Here is a 20,863-nt window from a genome sequence, read left to right on the forward strand (position 1 = left end):
GCATATGGTAGAGTAAGTTGGGTGCTTTATGGAGTCTTCAGTGTTGGATTGTTGTGAATTGTAAACTGGAGCTAAGCTAGTCCGATGCTCAGCGACATTACAAGAGCCTCTTGATGGTTCATGGATAGTTGCTTTTCCCAGAAATGTCCGGTAATTTTTTCCAGATGCTTTGTATATTTTCTGAGCGCCACTCCAGGTAGACTTTTTGTGCCGAAATAGCTCAGTTGGGAGAGTGTTAGACTGGTTCAATCCCGGGTTTCGGCAGCTGGAAGTTGTGTTTTGGGGACATATTGTCTCGTTAAATGTTCCTTTGTTGGCATATGGCAGAGTAAGTTGATGCTGTATGGAGTCTTCAGTCTTATCCCTGAAGTTCAGAACCCACCAGTTTACATAACTAGTCAACAAAGTTGGAAAGCATAAAGCAAACATTCCCCAAATGTCTGTAATTTTTCATTCATTCACAGCAATTTGATGCACCAGATTCACTTCTACAAACAACAATTAATTAAGCAATTAAACAATTTAGCAATTAAAACACGTATATTTTTTTCTATGTTGATGTACAATTTAACTTGACATGTGCTTGTGTTTTCTTCTAAAACGACTGTCCTAAATGCGGTTAATTTAGTCAGACGCGAATGACCTCTGTCAGCTATGCTCAGACTCAGCAGTCAATGTCAAAGCTGTGGAGTTTGAATGTTCCCCACATCTGCAACAGATGTTCGGCTGCTCCTTTTTTCTAATTTTAGGAATTTGTTTTCTTTTTTTTCTCGTCAGATGGACAGAGGGCTGCACTGATGCTCTACTCACTGTATAGCAGAGCTCTGAACTGCAATACACAACAGCCGAAAACACTAGTAAACATTTTTAAAAAGACAACAGCATTTCAAACAGTATATCTCACTGAAATCTGGATTAGATTATGTCAATTTCAGGTGGAAAGAGTAGAATTTAGGTCAAGAAGTGCTCGCTTTTGGCTAATTTTGTAGTCTCGATATTTATATAAGTTATGCAATTATAACTGTATTCTTTTGTATGTTTACTGTAGAACACAGGCTTCTGTTGAGTTCAAATCTTTCTCTCACTTGTACTGCTTTTCTGTTTGCTCCTTTCAGGTCGGAGTCATAACTGTGCAGTGCCTGTTGTTGATCTTCTACACCAGCAGTGTGTTCCTCTTCATCGGTACCTGCGTTTTGGGACTGTGCATTAGCAGCGTGTTCCCGTCCATGCTGGCCTTTACAGAGGACATGCTAGACTACAAAGGTAAACCGAGACACACATTCTATATATTACAGCGGTGGGTCGTACTAACCTCACTGTAAAGCACAATTGGTCACAGGATCAATTCCACTCTGTTACTTTTGCGTTGCTGGCGGTGTACACACCACAGGATGTTTGGCAGACTGGTATCGTTACACCTGCTCCTGATGTCATATAGCTAGCAAGGCCAATAGAGCAGAATCAATCCTGGGTGGCAGTAAAAGAGGTTTAACCAGCAACTGGTGCAGAAGTAGTCGAGCTGACTTAACTAACTTTCTCCACCACAGCTGAGAGCATCAGAGCTGTCAACAGACATACAGTAGGTGAAGCTTCCATCCCAAAGGCAACTCTGTCTCGTATCATCGACTTTTTGGGGGCAGTCCCAGTATTTACTGATGTATATATTGATAAAATAGTCATTTTTAGTCCTCCTTTACTGTAGATAATGTCTGTCAATTTTTTGTGTGTTTCAGGTTGTGCTACAACTGTCCTGGTGACCAGTGCCAGCACAGGAGAGATGGTGCTGCAGCTGCTTGTTGGATCAGTAAGAACTTTTTCTGTGTTCTGTAGTGGCTACACTGCTTTTTAGCACGTTGATTACAGAGTCATTTGAAATAAAATCCCACTGTGTCTGTGTGTGTGTCTTCCTGCAGGTGATCCACAGTCAGGGCAGTTACACTTTCCTGTTGTGTTGTACAATATCATCATTCATCGGCTTCTGCCTGCTCCTTCTGCTCCTCTATGTCCACCACTGCCTCAGACACTGCAGCACGGGTAAACACACAGCAGGCAGAAAGTTGACACGCTGGTAATCTCGAATCATATGTCAAATCATACTTATTCTAACAGGAGACGAGCTGATTCATAGTGATGTATCCTTTCACATTTTATTGGGGGGAACCGTCAAAATGGAGCGAAAAGACGGAAAAATAATCACCAACAACTAAACACCATTTTTACCAGCTCAAACTAAATAAATAGTTAATTGTGTGGTCCACCCCATGTAGAACTGACCATGATAACCTGTAATGCAGTAGCAACTGTGCGACCAACTTCAGCTCACTAAATTACACGAGCAGCTAACATTTGCAGCTAATATTAACAGCTAACATTAGCAGCTAACATTAGCAGCTAACATTTGCAGCTAACAGCAGCTGACATTAGCAGCTAACGGTCCCTATGAAAAAACTAACTTTTTTTTTTCAACAAAAAAGAACATATATATATACATACATATATATATATGTATGTATATATATAGTCGAGGCTTTCCAACTCATTCGTCTGTAAATGTGCAAGGGCCGTCCTCCGTTTAATGGGGAGATGGAAGGCACCACAAAGAAGCTAAATCCGGTACGGGTGGTTCTTTTCTTCAAAAATATTACTTTCATTCAGCATTTCCTTGTGTGATTTAACAAAAAATAGTTGAATAAAAGAAAGGCTTTTACATGTTCCATGATACAGCTACTTACAGTTAAAAGTGTTCAGTTCTGTCTGCACATTTTAATTGTATTTGAACAATTTGAGCACACTTTATCGTTGGTTCTTCCACAGTTAACCAAACTGTAACCACAGTGTGGATGACACATGTGTGTGTCTCATTTGAGATGCAAGCGAGAAACACTTTGAAATACAGACACTTTTTATGTGACTTCCATCTGGTAGCAGTCTAACGAACACGAGACGGTAAAGGAGTAGAAAACAATACTTTAAGGACAACCATCTCTGCTTACCAAACAGAGAGAAGGCCAACGCAACAACGCAGGCTTCTTTTAGTGGCATGCATCCGAATGAAACACAAGTCCTTCGCCTATGGCGGGATCGTAATAGAGGTGATGACTGCTTTGGCTGTAACGTTATTAAAGGGCCATAACAGTAAGACAGAAATAATATCTACTGTTGGTGATGTACAACTTGATGCTACGAGGAGCTTTCAGCCGCTTTCATTTTGTTAAATTAGCTCTCAGAGGAAAAACCAACCACTTGTTGCTACATAATCAATACAATCTACACCATCAAGAGTCAAAATGGCTTCAAGGTAAAGGTCACGATGCAAAGGTGCATTGCTTTGGGAGATCAGGATGTTAATGTTTTTGTGTAAATGCCAGCATTCATCAAAAGCCCGCCGGGTGTCAGTTCTCTTGTATCGACCTCATGCTGAGTCAAACTAATCGACACCATTTCATTCTCAGATTCGTCTCAAAACACAGACATGAAAGAGAAGCCTGAGACGGGAGGATCTTGATGCGAGGGGGTCCCCGAGAGACTGAGGAGGGGGGAGACCAGAGCACACAATTGGCCAAGCGGCTCTGCTGTGGACGACGGAAAGGGAGCATGGGAAGAACCATCTCTGGACGTTCCCACGTCTCACCCCAGCCTCGGAACAGGAGCTCCATCCTGGCCTCCTCCAGACAAACATTTTGTAACCTAAAGAAATCCACTTTCAAGCCTGACGATCAATGAGCAGCTCGATGGACGGTCCAGTTCTTGACATAACCCTTGTGCCCGACACCACATTTGATCTTTTTTGCTACGTTGTATAATAAGTTCGTCCTGGGCTCCTATAATTAGTTTATAATAAAGTGTTGCCTAAATACAGACACTTAAGGACTAATTTGTCCTCTTAGGAACCCATTAAATCATAACGTTTGATCCCACAGCCATTGGAGCATAAAATCATGCGATCTATTTGATCAAGCCTTCAATCTAGAGCCCTGGCTTTTACTATTTTCCACCAGATTGACCATTTTTGTACCTGTGGGGCAAATGTATGCTATTTTCTTGGTTTCCTGCACACAGATCGAAATCATGGCATGGAATTCAAATGGTTAAAATTCTGAAAATCAATTAGTATTTGGTAGTGATGATCAGGACAGATGTTGGTTAAACGATTTAACTCAGTGAAAGTAAAACAATATTAATATAGAACATTTTTATGGCACTTTTTGACAGACATGTTTCTTGTGGTCCTCTAAGGCAGAGGTCTTCAACAGGGGGTCCGCGACCCCTAGGGGGTCCGAGGAGGTACTGCAGGGGGTCCGCAAAATTGTTGGTTGATTAGACAATTATTTAATTGTTTTTCCAAAAATGAATCTGTCCATTATTTTAATAGTTCAGTGTTGTCTGCAAGATAACAGGTATCTTTATGCATGGCACTAATAGGCCATCACTCATTTTTCATTTCCACATTTGTTTAAAATGAAAACATCAGTTTGAATAGCTTGTATGCATGATTATCATGCAATTGACAGACAATGTTGATATCAGCTGACACGGTATGTTTATAAATGGCAGTGGCACGGCACCCCTACTCACTGTACCTTGCATGTTTAAAATAAAAACATGAATATATGAACCTGTGTATTATTTGAATGGCTTAGTATTGAATCCACAATAAAGAGGTATGTATATATCGCACTAGACCCAGTTTAATATAAAACACAATTTTATACAATATATATACGCTCCATCTCTATCAGTTTGGGGGTCCTTGGCCTGAAAAACGTTGAAGACCCCTGGTCTAAGGGCATCAGAGCACTTGAGGCACGAGGGTCAATTCCATTTCTTTGTCACGATCTCTTGCAGCACCTCATCTCTGCTGCAGCGTGATTCAAAAGACACGATCAAGTATTTGCCTTTTCCAGTATGAATGCGAGTGATGATGTCTGCTCCGTTTATGGAGAAACATCTGCAGCACATTCGGTTGCTGCAGTTAAAATGGGACTCACATCAGCCCCGTGTTAGTGCTGCTGTTGTAATTTCCTGCTGGCAGACATTAATAACATAAATGATGCAATGGCAGAATACAGAGACGCAAGTAGTGAAGAGATCTTTTATTGGTCTCACCAATCTCTCCCACTATAAACAACTTCTCTATACCTCTCAAACATCAATATGCCACTTAAGACAAGTGGCTTGTAAACATCTGAAAAAGCATCAAACAAATAGAAAACGGGACAGAACAAAGCAAAAAACTTTCTTTTTCAAAGGAGATTTTTACATTTCAGGGGAAAACATCATCAGAAGGTACAAATGAAGAAATATGCTAAAACTAGACTGACTGGAGGGAGGTTTCAAATGGGCTTTGGGGTTGTAATTAGCTATTATTATTATTATTAGCTATTTGGTTCTTTATCAAAGTTACTGCAAAAATGCAATATAGGCTGCCAACTCTACTGGGCTGTACTATAAATTCTAAAAAATAAATATTTTGTGGTTGTGCCTAATCACAGATCCTTGTAAAGTGTTTGCTATATATTGTAAAAGGTCAGATTTACTGTATAAAATACCAAGTGCATAATTTTATCGTCCCTTTGGGAAAATATACATGTCATTAAGCAAACGTCAACGCTTTTCATCAAAGAGATCAGAGCCGTAGAAAAGCGACAGAATCCAATATTACAGGAACCCCCTCAAGTCTTAAGTGCAAACGTTCCATCACGACATTTGCGTGTACAATATCGACACTATCAAAACACTTTACATATCAAACATAGATTCAGATTTCTCCCCATAAGGCTTTCATTCCCAAAATGTAGCCAATGCCACCGCCTCCCAAATACACCAGAGGAAAAGGACACGAGGAAACACACGCGCACAAAGAGAAGCCCAACATAGCAGACGTCTATCTGGCCCTTACAAAAATAGAAATCAATCTTATAGTTCTATCGCTGTCACAGGAAAATCAAAGATTACACGAAAAATAACAGGTTTTATATTTATATACTTTCTGAGTAAATCTGCAATCACGAAACACTTACAAGCAGTTTGGAACGAGACATGGCTGCCAACTCTAAAAACATGGCCCGATTAGATTTACACGCTCTGCATATTAAGCCATGTTGCAGTCTGTATGTACAGTTATGAATCCCGAAAAGGTTCCTGCGATATGATACGCTGCGGGAGAGCCGCAAAGAAATAGCCCCAAGCTTCCCGGGGCTCTCGTTTGGTCAAAGATGCGGCATAAAGACAAACAGGAAACACTTGTGTGCACTGGGTAAATGATACAACTCTCATTCGGGAGCTGGACTTGGGCTCGGCTGTGGTAAGGCACCGTTTATCTATGTGACGGGGGGGGGGGGTCTGTTAGTTGAACACGAGACCTACAATACTCGCTGGTCATCCATCCCTGGGTTAGAAAGGGACACTTCGGTAAAGAAACACTTTCCAAGCATCATGTAAACAAGTGTGATTCTCCACATGTAATAGAGATGTGGTATCTAGGTCTCGAGTCTGTGTCTCAGACTTATGGCTTCAAAAGTAATTTACAAAAACAGGTGTGAACCTTTCATGGCTGATCATCTGGAGGGGCTTTAGGGAAGCTGCTCCGGTGCTCCAGGAGGTGTTGTTGTACAGTCCTCTGGAGTAACGGTGGACTAAGGCTTGGCAGAGGTTAAGGCTAGACTGTCGAGAGTTTAGCCACATAGATCTGGAGGTTCCGTCTGAGATTTCAAATACTGACGCTGCAAGCAACATTTATCAGAGCCCATTCATTTAGAACAAAGAATACAGAGCTGAGCTGAGGACGATCAAGGTTTCAAGGTCGACATTTTAAGAAATATTGCTAAAAGTTAGATGATCATGATACCGTTCTCACGGTATCATGATCATCACGGGGAAGGGATGGTAAATACGAAGCTGGCGTCAGCAGCCGGTTAGCTTAACTTCACAAGGAGGGAAACAGCTAGCCAGGCTCCACCTTAAAACACCTCTTAAACTTACGTGTTAAATCACGTAAAAGTGTAAAAAAAAACGGGTTTTACAGGTGTGCTGGAACTACTTTTTGGCCAAGAGCAGTTGCCAGGCAACCAGCGGAAAAACCTCCAGGAAGTCACTGCTCACCAGCCAAGTAGCATTCTAGCACAGCTGCCTCAAACAATGTGGAGCTGCTTTAAAAGAAGGCAACATCAGAGAAGAGACAAACACAGGACCTGTGAGCTGTTGCTTGCAGTCGATGGCTTCACTTTCTGTTCTCACCTGAACGCTGACTGGCTGGAGGGGCTATTCTACTGTGTGTGTATGTGTGTGTGTGTGTATATATATACACACATACATACACACACACACACACACGGGAACAGTTACATAGAGGTATGGTTCAAGGTTTAAGATCAGATTGTGGCCACATGTCACAATAAGAAAGTCCTGTTGGATACAGCTGTAGCTAGCCAACACTTCACACTGAGGCAGGTGAGTCGAGGTCGAGTGCTGGGTAAAAGACAACAGAGTTTGCAGGTAAACGTGCACATCATCAGGTTAAAGCACTACCCTTCAACGAGAGTAAAAGTTAAGGACGGAGCACAAAGAGGAACAGAAGCATCGTCGGCATCTTCTTTTGGCAGTAACACTGTTGCCCAAGACGAGGAGGAAACTCTGTAAAAGGAACGATTCAGATATGTGGTCTGCGTGTGAAGCAGATTGTCACTGCAGAGGGTCCGATCCACATGCGCCAACTGTTGCCATGGAGATTCCTCCCTCCTTTCGAACTGCTGGGACTTGAGGATCCCAAGATGTCAAACTAAATGAATCCATACGTGCATGAGGAGTTAATGTGCAGGATGGTGTACGTCTGGGTGTGAAGGTTCTAAAAACAAACCGAATGTGTCAAACCCGGAGCGCCGACGTCTCTCCAGACCCTCCCTCTGCATGTCCGACTGTAGTGTGAACTTTTAAGCACCAGAGCGATGAGGAATGCCAATGACTCAGCTCCCACGTCTTTGTCCTTGACGTGGGGCAGCAGAAGATGGGGATGGTGTCTGGCTGCCATGTGGTGACATTGTTCATCCTACGTCCTCTGAGGGTCTGGGGTGATGGGGCCGGGCGTGTTGGTCCCATCCAGGCTGTGTACGGGAATCTGGAACTGAGGGGTGAGGACCGACGGGAACTGGAACAGAGCAGTGTGTGTTAGGACGCGTTGGACAAATAGAGAGAACTGAAAAGAGACTCTAGTCTACTCACTTGGAACAGGTGGGCTCCCTGGCGTCGCGTGGCAGGGCTGAGGGGAGCAACTGGACTGAGCGTGCTCCAGAAGTGGATGTTGGACAGCAGAGGGCTGGGAGTCAGCAGCAGAGTGGGGGTCTGAGGGGGGGGGGGGGACAAACAGGACAGACTCAGTGCTGACAGCATGGCCGATATCGGCGGCTTTGAGATGCAGGTTTGTTCATAAGAGACTGAGCAGTTTGTTCTTGATCACAGTTCTTTAACAACCAATGTTGAGGGATCCTTAACAGACACGTTTGAATTTGATAATGAATATTGGACCACTATTAGCCATGTTCCAGACCTGTGAATCAGCAACTCAAATAGGCATGGTGGTGTTGCTCTTTCCACCGGTTGCAGAACCAGTTGACCAATCAAAAGTTTAGTGGGCGGGATTAGGCATCGGGACGACGTCTTCCCACAAAGCTACCGGGCCACATCCATGAAAAAAACTAACTTACCATGTGCTCATGAGATTAATGTGAATATAAACAGGTTAAGCACCTGTTCATTAGAAACTCTGGTGCGCTAGATTGAAGATACTGGACACAAGCCTAAAGCCAATCAGAGACAGACCAGAGAGAGGAACTCCGGCATATGCGAGCTGACTGGCAGTCTGACGCTAGATCTTGTGATCAAACCTGACCTGTTGAATAAACACGGCATTGTCTGAACCAGCTAATCTAATTAGACTTTAAATTGTAGTAGCAGCAGGAGCACACACACAGTCATGTGTTGAGCAAATGGCATCACCGGGAACAAGTAAACACCACACAAACAAAACCCAACAGCCAGGCATCACAGCGTGCTGCTGCACTGCTGCCACCTGCTGGTCAGGATCAGTAGCTGCTGGAGGTTCTCTGTGCAATGTCAATTCTGGGTTCTGTCCAGTTAGACAAATAACTGCACATTAGACACCTGGTACCTGTCGTATGCAGCCTATTTCCTATTCATATTCTTTACTACGTCTATATAAACATAAAAGAAAGGATGGAAACTGCTTTAACAGGCAGAACTATGCTCCGTACAACTTCTATGATCTGTGATCTAAACCACAAATCAGTCTTCGGTAAATGACTCGTTTGGATGTTTGGATCATAATGGCACAACAAGCCGACTAGGACATGTCTTGATGGTTAATGCAGAGCACAAGAATACACTTCATTGTAAATGCAGTAAAGATTTGATTTGAACTCGTGCAGTACTGTAGCACTCTAATGGGTGGTGCACTGTCAAAGCGCGCCATAGATGTACGCCACTCCCGAAGGAGGGCGGGTCCACGCTCTCACCTGCAGCATCGCTGGTGTGAGAGAGGCCGTCGGTAGAGACGGGCTGCAGAGGTTCATGGGGGAGAAGTCGGAGGTGGTGACCAGCAGAGTCGGCGGGCTGATCTGCAGGATCTTCGGCGGCTTGCGTGACTTCATCGAGTTCAGAGTGCTGAGCGTGGTGCTGCTGCTCAGCGACGACAAACTGGTTTCAGCGTCCACGAAACTGGTCTCGTCGCCGGACAAACCAAGGCCACTGTCCACCTGATGGACAACAGACGGGTAACAGTTTCTACACGCGGCTCATGAATTCACTTTTGCTTTAACGCTCGGTCCTACAATAACATCTGGGTCAACAGAAGAGGTGTTCGTGTCGTAGACACAGTTTAACGGTATCAGAAGAAACTGTAATCTGGAGGATTCTAATTTAATCTGGAACATTGTGCGTACAAAATAATTGCACACTGGCAGTGCTGTGGTCCAATGTAAAAAAATATACCAACCAGTGGCGGCTGGTGGAACATGTTCTAGGTAGGGCCATCCTATCAATTTCAGTAAACATCCCAGTATGATTTAATGCAAAAAAAAATGTAAGTATCAAACACGCATTATTACTTGGCAGTTAAATATTTAACATGTATTCCAACACGAAAACAATCAGTAAATAACACTTATATAATATAATATAACATGTTCATTTATTGAGATGCCCCTATGGACCTTGTTATAGGAGGTAAAGATCAGGAGAAGTAAACATGAAGTGTAATTATGAATACTGATGTTAAATTAAGCTATGATGAGTTTTCACTGTTAATTTAACATCTCTATTACATGTTGATGCCTCCATGACCAAGTTAAGCAGATGAGACTGAGGACAACTATGTAGAAGAAAAGATGTTCACTTTGTCTAATATGTAGCTTGACAGAGTTCTCATGTGTGTCCTGGTGTTCTCATGTTTCCTTACCTCCTCATCCCTCACTCCCTACCCTGGTGTTCTCATGTTTCCTTACCTCCTCATCCCTCACTCCTGTAACTGTCCGTGCTGGATCCGTCCCCGTTGTTTTAAAAAGCTAAATAAATGATTAGCATGACGTCATCCAGCTAGCCAAACCTGTCTGGTGTACAGCTAGTACAGAAGCTTCGCATGTACTGCTTCCCTTTCCTGCTAGTCTGCTGTCTGATTGTGAGGTCAGGCTGATCTGATATCAGCTCTTTGGCTGCAGAATCTCCACCAAAGTTCTCCTCTCAAACGGGTCTTGGAGGAGGAGTGCTCGCGCTGGCGCGGGCGCCTGTAGAGACTTCTCCTGACGAGAACGCGCAGCGAGGGGGGCCTGATCGTTCTGGCCCCAAGCTGAATCTATTTGAGGGTGCTGATTGGCTAAATTGTATGTCACTCATTTATATCTTGAATCAGCAATTGGCTAAACTGCTTCATAGACCCGCCTCTTTTGGGCCAAAACGATCAGGCCCCCCAAGCTGCGCGTTCTCAGAGTGTCGTGCACACAGACAGAGAGCACGAGCAGAGAGCACACAGGCGCAGAGGACGAGCAGGAAAGGCATATATTTTGCGCAGATATCATATTTTACACACATTACTGGGTACATTCCATAGTTCAAAAACACAAATATTGACAATTTGTATAATTTATGATTTTTTCTTTTTTGTGTGGCTCATGGTGGGGCCACGCCCCATGGCCCTCTATTGACCAGCCGCCACTGATACCAACACAGTTGTCACAACAGAAGTGAAGTGGAACAACAGACTGGTTAGGTTCTCCCTTGTGCTCTAACAGCGTCGTTTCAAAGAGAAAGAAACACTGTTTCCCTCAGGAGGAGTTAGTGGAAACCCACCAGAGCTAAAAGGAAAACTGATATTAGACTAAGAAACACGACTGTGTCTGCTGACCTGTTCACTCCAACAACTAACTGATAGTACGTCCACGTTTAGTTTACAGCTCGTTTCCAAGTGGACAAAAATCAGTTATTGCAGGTTAAAAGTTGAAAAAAGATAATCATCAAATCACCATCTTAACTGACTCAGTTATTATTTATTAAGTGTGCATCACTCAAAAACTGAGCCATTCTACTTCATCACATCTGTGTCGGTGTGTTTTGATCAGATTTGTGGTCTGATGTAAGTAAACGACCAGATTGCCATTGAATTGAATCCGATTGGTGCACAGGAATATGTGACATCATGAGTGGGATTCATTCAAAAACATAGAGTGAAATAAATAACCCAAACTATTCTAACTTTGGGTTAATTTAGGTCCCTGAAGATTACAGAAGCTGATAGAGAACATGTGTTTCAGGGCCTTTAGAAGATCATTATTAAAGTAGCATTGTGTGAGATGTGTTTGTATGCATACTAGCCTTCTCACGCGCCTGAGCGTCTGAGCGGTCCGCGGGTTGAGAAGATCCCGACTCCATGTCGCTGTCGATCACCAGCTCCTGGGACGAGTCGGGCACGAGGCTCGGGGACGGGCTGTCCGAGATCAGGTCCGGCAGGCTGAACGTCGGCTCCGCTGGGCGGATGTGCTCAAACAAGTAGAACGACTGGGACGGCAGGGAGGAGTGTGTGCGGAAGTCCCCGGCCCTCTGGTGGGGGGCTCGCAGGGAATCCAACTGGTGGGACATCAGAGTCGGCTCCATGGCAACCCGAGTGGACTGTGCTGGTGCTGGCTTCGGAGGGGCGTTTCCAAACTTGATGACGGACGGCAGAGCGGCCGGCTGCTGCGGCTGAGGCGACTGCTCCCGGCTCTGGGCCGCGGCGGCGAGACCTCTCTTGTCGGCCAGCTTCTCTGCCGGGTTCTCTATTTTGATGGACTTGAAGAGCTGGCGTCCATTTTGCAGCGAGTTGAGGGTGAAGGAGGTGTACAGGCCGGAGTGGATGTAGTCGTTGCGGTTCGACTGCTTGTTGCTGGAGCCCAGTGCTGCTGTGCTACTGCGGTCACCTGACTCCCCCTCCTGCGGGCTGCTGTCGGCCCTCTTCAACAGGTGAGGGGAGCCCCCAGCGCCCACATCCCCGCCCTCTGCTCGGGTAGGGACCTCTCCTTTGAGGATGTCAGGATAGGACACGAAGCGATAGACAAACTTCTGACCGTTCACCTTCTTTATGATGTTCTGGAACACACAGAAAAGCAGATATGGTAGTTTATACTCTTGGTGAATAAAATAAAATAAAAAATACATTTATTTTTATTCAGCCAGAAAACAGTGTGAGCATCAACAAGACATTCCCTCACGCAGTACGCCTCTACCACAGAGTCACTAGGGGTAAAAAATAGAAGAGAGGCCACATAAAAAAGGCCGTGTACGTGGGACAGCTCTGTCCTCCCTGTCTGCACCCAACCAGCAGCCGCTCACGTTGCAGCCAAACATACCAGCGCGGCCGTGCCCACAACGCCCACGAGGTCAGGCTGTGCGGCTGCCAAACCACAAGCAGAGTGGGAGACGGACAGCTCTCTCCCTCTCGTCCGCATGTCGCTGAGCAGCGACTTGAACCGTTCTGAGATGTGTTAACTTGTGCTTTGAAAATAGCAAAGGAAGCGATCCCCTCCAGAGTCTCACGATGCTGCACACATTCAGTGGTAGTAAAGCCCAGGACCCCTCACGCTAGCAGCTACAGCTAGCATGACAGAGGAGAGGGTGAACCAGGGTCAGGGGGCTGTTTACTGGTAAAGGCCTGCACCTCTTCTCAAGAGTGGAGTCAAAGGGATGTAGGTAACAACTAAGAGGTCAGTCAGTGTGTATTGAATTGTTTGAGACATAGTTATTAATAAGAGGAGCAGCTGTGTTGTTATAAGTTAGTGTTGAAGCTGCTAGTCCCACTACCGCTCCAGCCAACACGCCCCAACAATAAAAGCTTCTTTACTGTCGGGAGACGACTCAAACTCTCTTTGGCTCAGTATAAAGATGCCTGGTTGCAATCACATTTGTAGTTTGGCGAACTCAAGTAAATGCAGATGAAAAAATGTAATAATGAGAACCGTGCTGGTTTGATTTTGCCCTTCGTTTGAAGGGGCCATTAACAGAGGTTTAAATCAGGGTGCACCATCTTTAATTCTTTACTCTTTGCCTGTTTCAGTTATTTAACGGTGGAATGCATTGTACCGGTAAATGTGTATTGTGTTTTGTTGCTGTGGTGCCATTAGAGCCATACTTACTGAGATTATAAAAAAGCTGCTACTCTTGCTTGTGCACCCCCACTAATTTGGAAAACACCCTCTAATTTCACTCTGGAACCAGGCGTGATGACAATCCTGCAGCACTACAAAACATCTGTGAAGACGTTCCTCAGCAAAAAAAACACACACACACACACATTTCAGTTTGACTGGATGAAAATGTTTCATTGCTGTCGTGATATCAAGAAATGCCCTACGGTCAAAAAGGTAAACATACTGGATTAGCTTTTCTGCCAGTCTAATAAGTTCACACTACCAGCGGCAAAAGCAACAAACCCAAGCGTGGCCGGCTAGATAGTCTGCGAGTCGCCGTTTAAAGAATTGTTTGAGCGCTTGTTGACGTAGCAATGTCATTAAATAGCACCAGGGTCCTGTAACGGGGTTCTTTCTGACATTATTGTAACCAAAGAGACCAACATCAAACAAAAACAACAGAAAAGGCTGTGATTGGTCTGACAAAGCTGGAGAACACATGCGAACGGTTTGTGTCAGAGTGAGGCGAGGTTATTGGCTCGTTGGTGAGGTTGTGTGTCCAATCAGGACTCTTGTGGGAATGACAAGGCTGGGAAATGTAGGAAAACCACAATGTGTGGAGCACAGACAACAGCTGGCTAATGGCTGAACCGATATTAGTCTTGTGGTGATAGCATAGTCATTGGGTGGTGTCACCCAGAACCCACTGCTGTGCATCGGAGAGGGTTTGACGCGTGTACCTTGTCGTAGTAGTATCTGAGGGCCCTGCTCAGTTTGTCATAGTTCATGTTGGGCTTGTTCTTGCGGGCTCCCCACAGCCGGGCCACCTCCTCTGCCTGCAGCAGTTTGAACTCGCCTTCCTCATTGGTCCAGCAGATCAGCTGGTCATTACTGGAATCCAATAGGAGCTGGAGAAGGAACTGCCACAGGGTGACAGAGTTGTCCATGTCTCTCACTGGGGAAAAATACAAAACAAAAAAAAGTTAGAGGAGAAAAATCATCAGACTCACAGACCCACGGCACAAAAGTGGTACATTTTCACAGGTCCATCGCTCCTCAATGGAAAGACTTGATCGTAGTCATCCTCGCCTGCATCTTTAAAAAGCCGAAGAAACCCCTCAAACCTCAAAGGCCGTTGGATACCTGAAAGCAGAAATGTGGCGGAATTGCTGTAAATGTATCCCTTGAAGAGCTGGAGTGGATATGAAAGGCTAGCGGGCCCCCTACAGTCCAGGTTTTTTAGCTTTCCGAGGACTGAGGCTGTTCAGACGGTAACGAGTGGTTCTATTCTCATTTGGTCGACGGTATGAAATACGGTCACATCACTCACGATAAGCCAGAAAAAAAGAAAATGACAGCTAATCATAAATCCTTTTCTTCTTTTCTTCTTAGGACACCCACAGTGTGTGGCACTGTGAAGTGGCTTCTGACTCGGCCCAATACCTCTTGCTCACATCTGTAAGAAATTTGAGCAAAAAACTGTAGTTAGTAGATATAATAAAAGTGTTTAATAATTCATAATTCATAATTCATAATTAGTCATAATCATAAGGGTTTTGGGAATGCATAATTAAGATAAACATAAAGTGATGTAGGAATAGTAGCTAAAAGACATGAAGCTTCTGCCAAATTGCAGAATACACTCCTGGAAGTTAGCCAATAGGAATCGGGATAAACGGAAGAGGAGGTGTTTCGAACAGATGTGGGTGGTTTAATTTAAAGCCTTTTTCTCTCTCACGTGAATGCTCGCAGAGGACAGACGTGTTTTATACCTGAGGAGCTGAGTAGAGTTTTTTGCAAATGGGGTTTTATTGTTTTAATATTTCATAGGAGTATGTACTCCAATGTTTAACTGTAATCGTACTTGCATCAGTGGAATTAAATTCCTTATAATTGTAAACCAGTTTTGGTAGCGTTATTATTGCAGCGTGTGTCGACGGCACAAAGCAGCCGGACACGTGTGCTCTGGCCTCCACACATCAGGCTTCTAAAGAGCAGCAAAACACCATCATGGCCATGAAAGTGAAATGCCCCTCACAGTGAGATGCAAAGAATAACATTCATGGAGAAGTTAATTCAAACCACAGCGGCCGAGGATTGGAAGCCTTGCATGAGGGGAAAGTGGGAATAAAATCACTATTTTTCAATGTCATCACAAAAGAACCGAATCATTTCAGAGAACATTATATTGACTATGTTCAACTACAGAAGGCATTCCACATTAAATGAGCTGGCTAAATACTGCAGACCTGTCAATACTCCACAATTACTGTGTAATTGCTACTGTATAAACTTCAGACGAATATATGTGATTATAACCTACGTACTATATTATGCAGCCTTACAATGAACAACAAGAATTAGATTACGCTGACCAGCTCTTATTGGGACTGCGGTAAATGGTAGGTCGCACACGGCCTAATGAAAAAAGAAAAGCAGCTTTATTACTCATGCTTGTGTTTTACGGTACTGCCTTTATTGTAACCCTCATCTCAGCTAAGATCCCCCCCCCCCCGTCTAGCCTTTTCTTTGATATTTTCCGGTGGCTTTGTTGCAGCCTTTCCATTTTTCTTTGTTGCACACAGCTATCCTGTGCTGAGGTTAAAGGCTATAAATACCTGTGGCGTGCACACACACATTCAGGTGTTTTCACTTAGGCTGATTAGACCTCCTCTCAGGGCTGTGTGGGCGTGTACAGAACAGGCTTGATTGACATGTCCCTCCTTATGTGTTACTCCCTTTGATTCTTTTAGGGTGCGTTTCATTTTGTGGCCTCACGAGTCTACGCCCCCCGATCCCATCTGCGCCTGGAATAAGCCAGCGCCAATAAGGGGAAAACTGGTGCATCCCACTTTGAGTGCGTCAATCTCAACCCCCTGCATTAATTGCAATCCTTCCAACATGCCAACTCAGCTGGGTGCACCTCTGAAGGGGGTCACATAATTACATGTTGTCCAGAAGACCGGTGACAGGCTCCTCTTTCCACCAGAGGAAAAGCGTGCCTGCAGATAAAAAAACGGATGATAGTCGGGTTGGGTTCACGCCGTCAGCAGCCGAGAGAGTAAACCCAAAAGTGGGGACAGGGTAGGTATTTATGTAGGCTATTGGTGTGGGAGGATATTTTTAGAAACATTAAGCACTACATAACTATTAAGTGTCTTGTAGAGAGACGGTGCTCCTCATTCTGCTGTCAGTTGTTGGGAGAGACGACAGAGGAGGAAACCTACTTCCTGTGACGGTTCGGTAGTGTTTGGATCTGGTGGATCATTTTGACTGGTCATAGTAGGACGAGCACAGGTGAAATTGATAACATTAACGATTGCATTTTATCAATACAAGACCATATCATTAATGTTATTGAATACACCTGTGCTTTTCCTATTACGACCTCTCATACCTCACATCATCTCATTCCTTACTGCTAACGCAGTCTTGCATGTCAACAATTCTGCTATATTTGCAGTAACACAGACATGTGTTGGCATCTTGGAAACATTGTTGCTGTCCAGGAAGCAGAACAACCAGACTTCACACAAAAACCTTGATTTGAGTAAACTTCCATCGAGGCAACACAGACCTAATGTAATGATCAAGATAACTGCATGTTTACAACTTAAGACATACCCGGGATGCTGGAATCAGATCAATACTGGAAACAACAACAAAGACAGAGACATATTGCCGACACGGTTGGTTGCAGGAACAACAAAACAATAATTACACCTCCCCCACCAGTGTATAGACTGATAATCAAGAACAATAGATTGTTTTTTTCTGCAACATTCCTCCATCAAGGTAGAACACGATACATTGTCAAGACCAGAGGTCTTAACCTTTGAGCCATTATCTGTGCTCGTCAGCGGCCAGATCCCCATACACTGATGATGTGATGTTGCCAGATCCCCATACACTGATGATGTGATGTTGCCAGATCCCCATACACTGATGATGTGATGTTGCCAGATCCCCATACACTGATGATGTGATGTTTACGGCCCTTCAATAATCTAGTTCAGAGCACATTCTCGACAACCTGTTCACATGCAATGCCAGCATGAAGATGTGCAGCTGCACAAGCAAGTTTTCGTGCAGTGACTCTCACACATGTCATGGAGGGCCTGCTGCTTCTGCAAAGGGAAGGATTTATATTCTTCTGGTGCTCAGCCTTCATTTGTAAATATCCCCCTCGCAGGCTTTGTCTACAACAGGGATTCCCAAAGTGGGGTGCACGCACCCCTGGGGGTGCGCGAGCTGCCTCTAGGGGGTGCGCGAGAGGAAAAGTGTAATGGCGGTGCAGTCCTGTCTCCTAAAAATTACGTTCCCCCAAAACTAAAATGCATTCTCAATTACGTTTTACCACGAACGTATTTTCTCCCTGATTACGTTTGTGTTTGACGTACAAATACGCTTCTCATCAACATATCTTTGCCATACTCTAGTCTTTATCATTGTTCTGTGATCTGCCTCGCCTCTACCCCGCCACCCACGAGTTATTGACCCGCGGCCTGTTCCGAGGGCTGACAGACCCGACGATCGGGTGCCTCACGGCGGGGCGGCTGGAGACCTCGCGTCCCAGCGCCAACGGGTGAGCGCCACTCGGAACCATAAAACCAAGTCCCGGATTTCACCCGGGGGACATTCTGGAGGTATTGTGACCGGGTGATGTGCCTCGTTGCTGGGGAGGTATGAGCCGAGAGTGGCGGGGTGTTATGGAGGTATATATTACAACTCGGTGTTGTTCCCGTGCGTGGATGAGCGCATTTCTGCCGGAGACAGGCGGCGTGTTGTGGTCGTATTCTGACCGCGTAATAGGGAGAAGGAGAGGGAAAAATGTTAAAGAGATGGTGGAATGTATGATTGGAGAGAGAGAAGCGAAAAGGTTGGACGTGATCCCGGTGTCCAACAACACTGTCGCGTGCATCGATGCTTTGTCCGAAGACATCCTGGCTACATTAGTCGGTCGCGTGAAGAAGAGTGAGTTTCACTCTCCGCAAGTAGACGAGCCTACAGATGTGGCCAATCTGGCCAATCGTCCGTTACCTTCGTAACGTTACGTCCGTTACCTTTTCGAAGGCACGGTGCAGGAAGAGTTTTTGTGTTTTTTATCTTGTAAACAAACGCCACGCGCGAGCAAACTGTTCTCTCATTAGTCCAATTTTTATGCGGCTCTGTTGCTTTTTTTTTTTTTAAGGTGTGTGTGTGTGTGGGGGGGGGGGGGGGGGGGGGGGGTTGGGGTTGCGTGAACCCGGTCGGGATGTAGAAGGGGGTGCGTGGCCTAAAAAGTTTGGGAACCGCTGATCTACAACATTTCTTGCAATACACATCCCAACTGCTGAGGGTTTCTCATATTGCCGAGATGTTTTTGTCACTCAGTTGACACATGTTGCTGTGTGATAATAATATCCTAACACTGACCGATACTGTTGCTGGATTTTCATCACTCCACATTACAGGCTGTCAATATATGTCAACAAGTGTGTGCGTGTAAGCTTCTTATGGGGAAGAGTAAATCTGCCCCGACTCATCCAGACCTGCTGGGTTGGAGACCCCCCCCCCCCTCCTCCACACACACACACACACACACACACACACACACAATCTGTCATGTTAAAACCGCGGATATCGGGACAAATATAGGACAGCGCCAAAACTGCTGCCAGGGAGAAAGATTACCGATGAACGTTATGTAACGCCTGATAAACGTTACCCACGGAGATAACGGCAGCTAACGTTAGGTCAAAGTAGTCACATAACACGCGTTATCGAAGCGCTGTAAACATTCGGACCGGAGCGACCGGTCCTACTGTCAGATAGCCCCGGCACCCACACAGTGCAAAATAAAAAAGACCACTTGTTGATGATAACGTTAGTTTCGTTACCGTCAACACAGACTCCCGGTTATCTCCCGACAGTGTAAAGTCTTCGCTTGGGGCTCAAATGCCACTTTCGTGTTTTGCACGTGTGTGTAAACAAACGAGAAGACAGACAAATCAAGGCATCAAACGTAAGTTCGTTAGCTGCAAGTGTAAGTTAGCTGTTAGCTAGCTTCACGTTAGCTCGCCTGCTAACATTACCTCGCTCGTGCCGCCCGCTGAATTCCCGAGGCGCGGAGCCGCGTCGAAATATTCCCAAAACATTGCCGGTAAGCTTTCTATTGTGCCAAAGCTCAGGAAACAAGTTTCAAACTGAGTGTCAAGGAAATACCCTGACATAAAATACATTAAACTGCCTTTGGCTTGTACAGTCGATATATCCTTCAAACAGGAAATAATGTTGCGTTCAATGTCCCTCGTACACCTCATAATCGACATCTGTCGCGCCTCTAAGTGGCTCTGAGGGCGTTCACTCGAAGACAAAATAGGTATTTTGTGTGTTGGTATCCGACAAGCTGTTGTTTTTTAATAATGTAGTATTTTGAAGTATTTTTAAATTTGACTTGCAATGCAAAAATACACGTAAGTGATGCATTTTAGCATTATTATTATTATTGTTATTATTAGTATTATTATCACAATATCTAAAAAAAAAAAAAAACGAACAGAAAATGGAGCATTTAAACGACGTTCTCACGTGATATTAAATGTTATTTCATTTAGGCCCACGTAACCTGCACTGTTTCACTCGATGAAGCGGCTTAGATGTTCTCTCAGCACCCCATGTAAGAGAAAAGTATCACCTGTTTGCTTGTTTGTGTATATCAATCAAAATTCCGATGTTTCCGACTGTTCAAATGTGTCGTCGAACTCACGATGACATCACTTCCTGTTTTGTTTCTCTGGTTGTGATGTTTATTATTTAGTTGTTACTTTAAAATACCACACAGTCACACATTTTCTACAGATAAAATGAGCCTACTGTTTGCTTCTCCAGAGCAGGCTTGTGGTTTGCAACTTGTTGCTACAGTCTCTGTCGCCAACAATCAGTTTTTATAGTTTGATAAGAAATCAAAACAAATATTTTTAGCGCGCCCCCTTAATTAAAAAAGATTCAGAAAAAGATTAAAACAAATAATTAATTCATTAATATTTCAATTTCAATGTAAATCACAGCTACTTCAGGTTCTATAATTTGATTTGGTCAATAAAGTAGGGAGTAACTCATTTCAGTGCGTTTTAGAAGCAGATCCATTGTGGGAGAATCTGGTTGGCACCTGTTTATAATTACATCATGCCAAGAATGAGAGCAAAGAGGTGTGTGGG

General features: G+C 44.5%; 2 protein-coding genes across 2 annotated transcripts in view; one reads left to right on the top strand and one right to left on the bottom strand.

Moving 5' to 3' along the window:
- mfsd4aa (major facilitator superfamily domain containing 4Aa) overlaps nucleotides 1-3,505 on the top strand; it is a gene marked incomplete at both ends in the record, with an annotated part of 98,024 nt that extends 94,519 nt beyond the window's left edge. Inside the window, 4 exons of the mRNA XM_079296919.1 lie at nucleotides 1,116-1,263; nucleotides 1,734-1,804; nucleotides 1,914-2,034; nucleotides 3,453-3,505. Coding sequence (XP_079153045.1) covers nucleotides 1,116-1,263; nucleotides 1,734-1,804; nucleotides 1,914-2,034; nucleotides 3,453-3,505 — 393 coding nt within the window. The remainder of the gene's footprint in view (nucleotides 1-1,115; nucleotides 1,264-1,733; nucleotides 1,805-1,913; nucleotides 2,035-3,452) is intronic.
- Nucleotides 3,506-5,055: 1,550 nt separating this feature from the next.
- On the bottom strand, nucleotides 5,056-19,915 carry elk4 (ETS transcription factor ELK4). Its single transcript, XM_079265897.1, has 6 exons — nucleotides 19,739-19,915; nucleotides 14,405-14,619; nucleotides 11,878-12,627; nucleotides 9,528-9,767; nucleotides 8,218-8,337; nucleotides 5,056-8,143 (listed from the first exon to the last, which is right to left on the bottom strand). Exons 2-6 carry the CDS (start codon nucleotides 14,609-14,611, stop codon nucleotides 8,045-8,047), a joined length of 1,416 nt encoding a protein of 471 aa, XP_079122023.1. The 5' UTR covers nucleotides 14,612-14,619; nucleotides 19,739-19,915; the 3' UTR covers nucleotides 5,056-8,044.
- Nucleotides 19,916-20,863: the final 948 nt, after the last annotated feature.

Source organism: Melanostigma gelatinosum, assembly GCF_949748355.1.
Source record: "Melanostigma gelatinosum genome assembly, chromosome: 3".
NCBI lineage: Eukaryota > Metazoa > Chordata > Actinopteri > Perciformes > Zoarcidae > Melanostigma > Melanostigma gelatinosum.

Bases quoted from the DNA above. Each gene is read 5' to 3' on its own strand.
- elk4 (XM_079265897.1), bottom strand. From the start codon at position 14,611: ATGGACAACTCTGTCACCCTGTGGCAGTTCCTTCTCCAGCTCCTATTG. The intron at 9,768-11,877 runs GCTAGTATGCAT...GTTGTCCATCAG, and splicing joins ACGCTCAGGCGCGTGAGAAG to GTGGACAGTGGCCTTGGTTT. The intron at 8,338-9,527 runs GTGAGAGCGTGG...CCCCCCCCTCAG, and splicing joins TCACACCAGCGATGCTGCAG to ACCCCCACTCTGCTGCTGAC.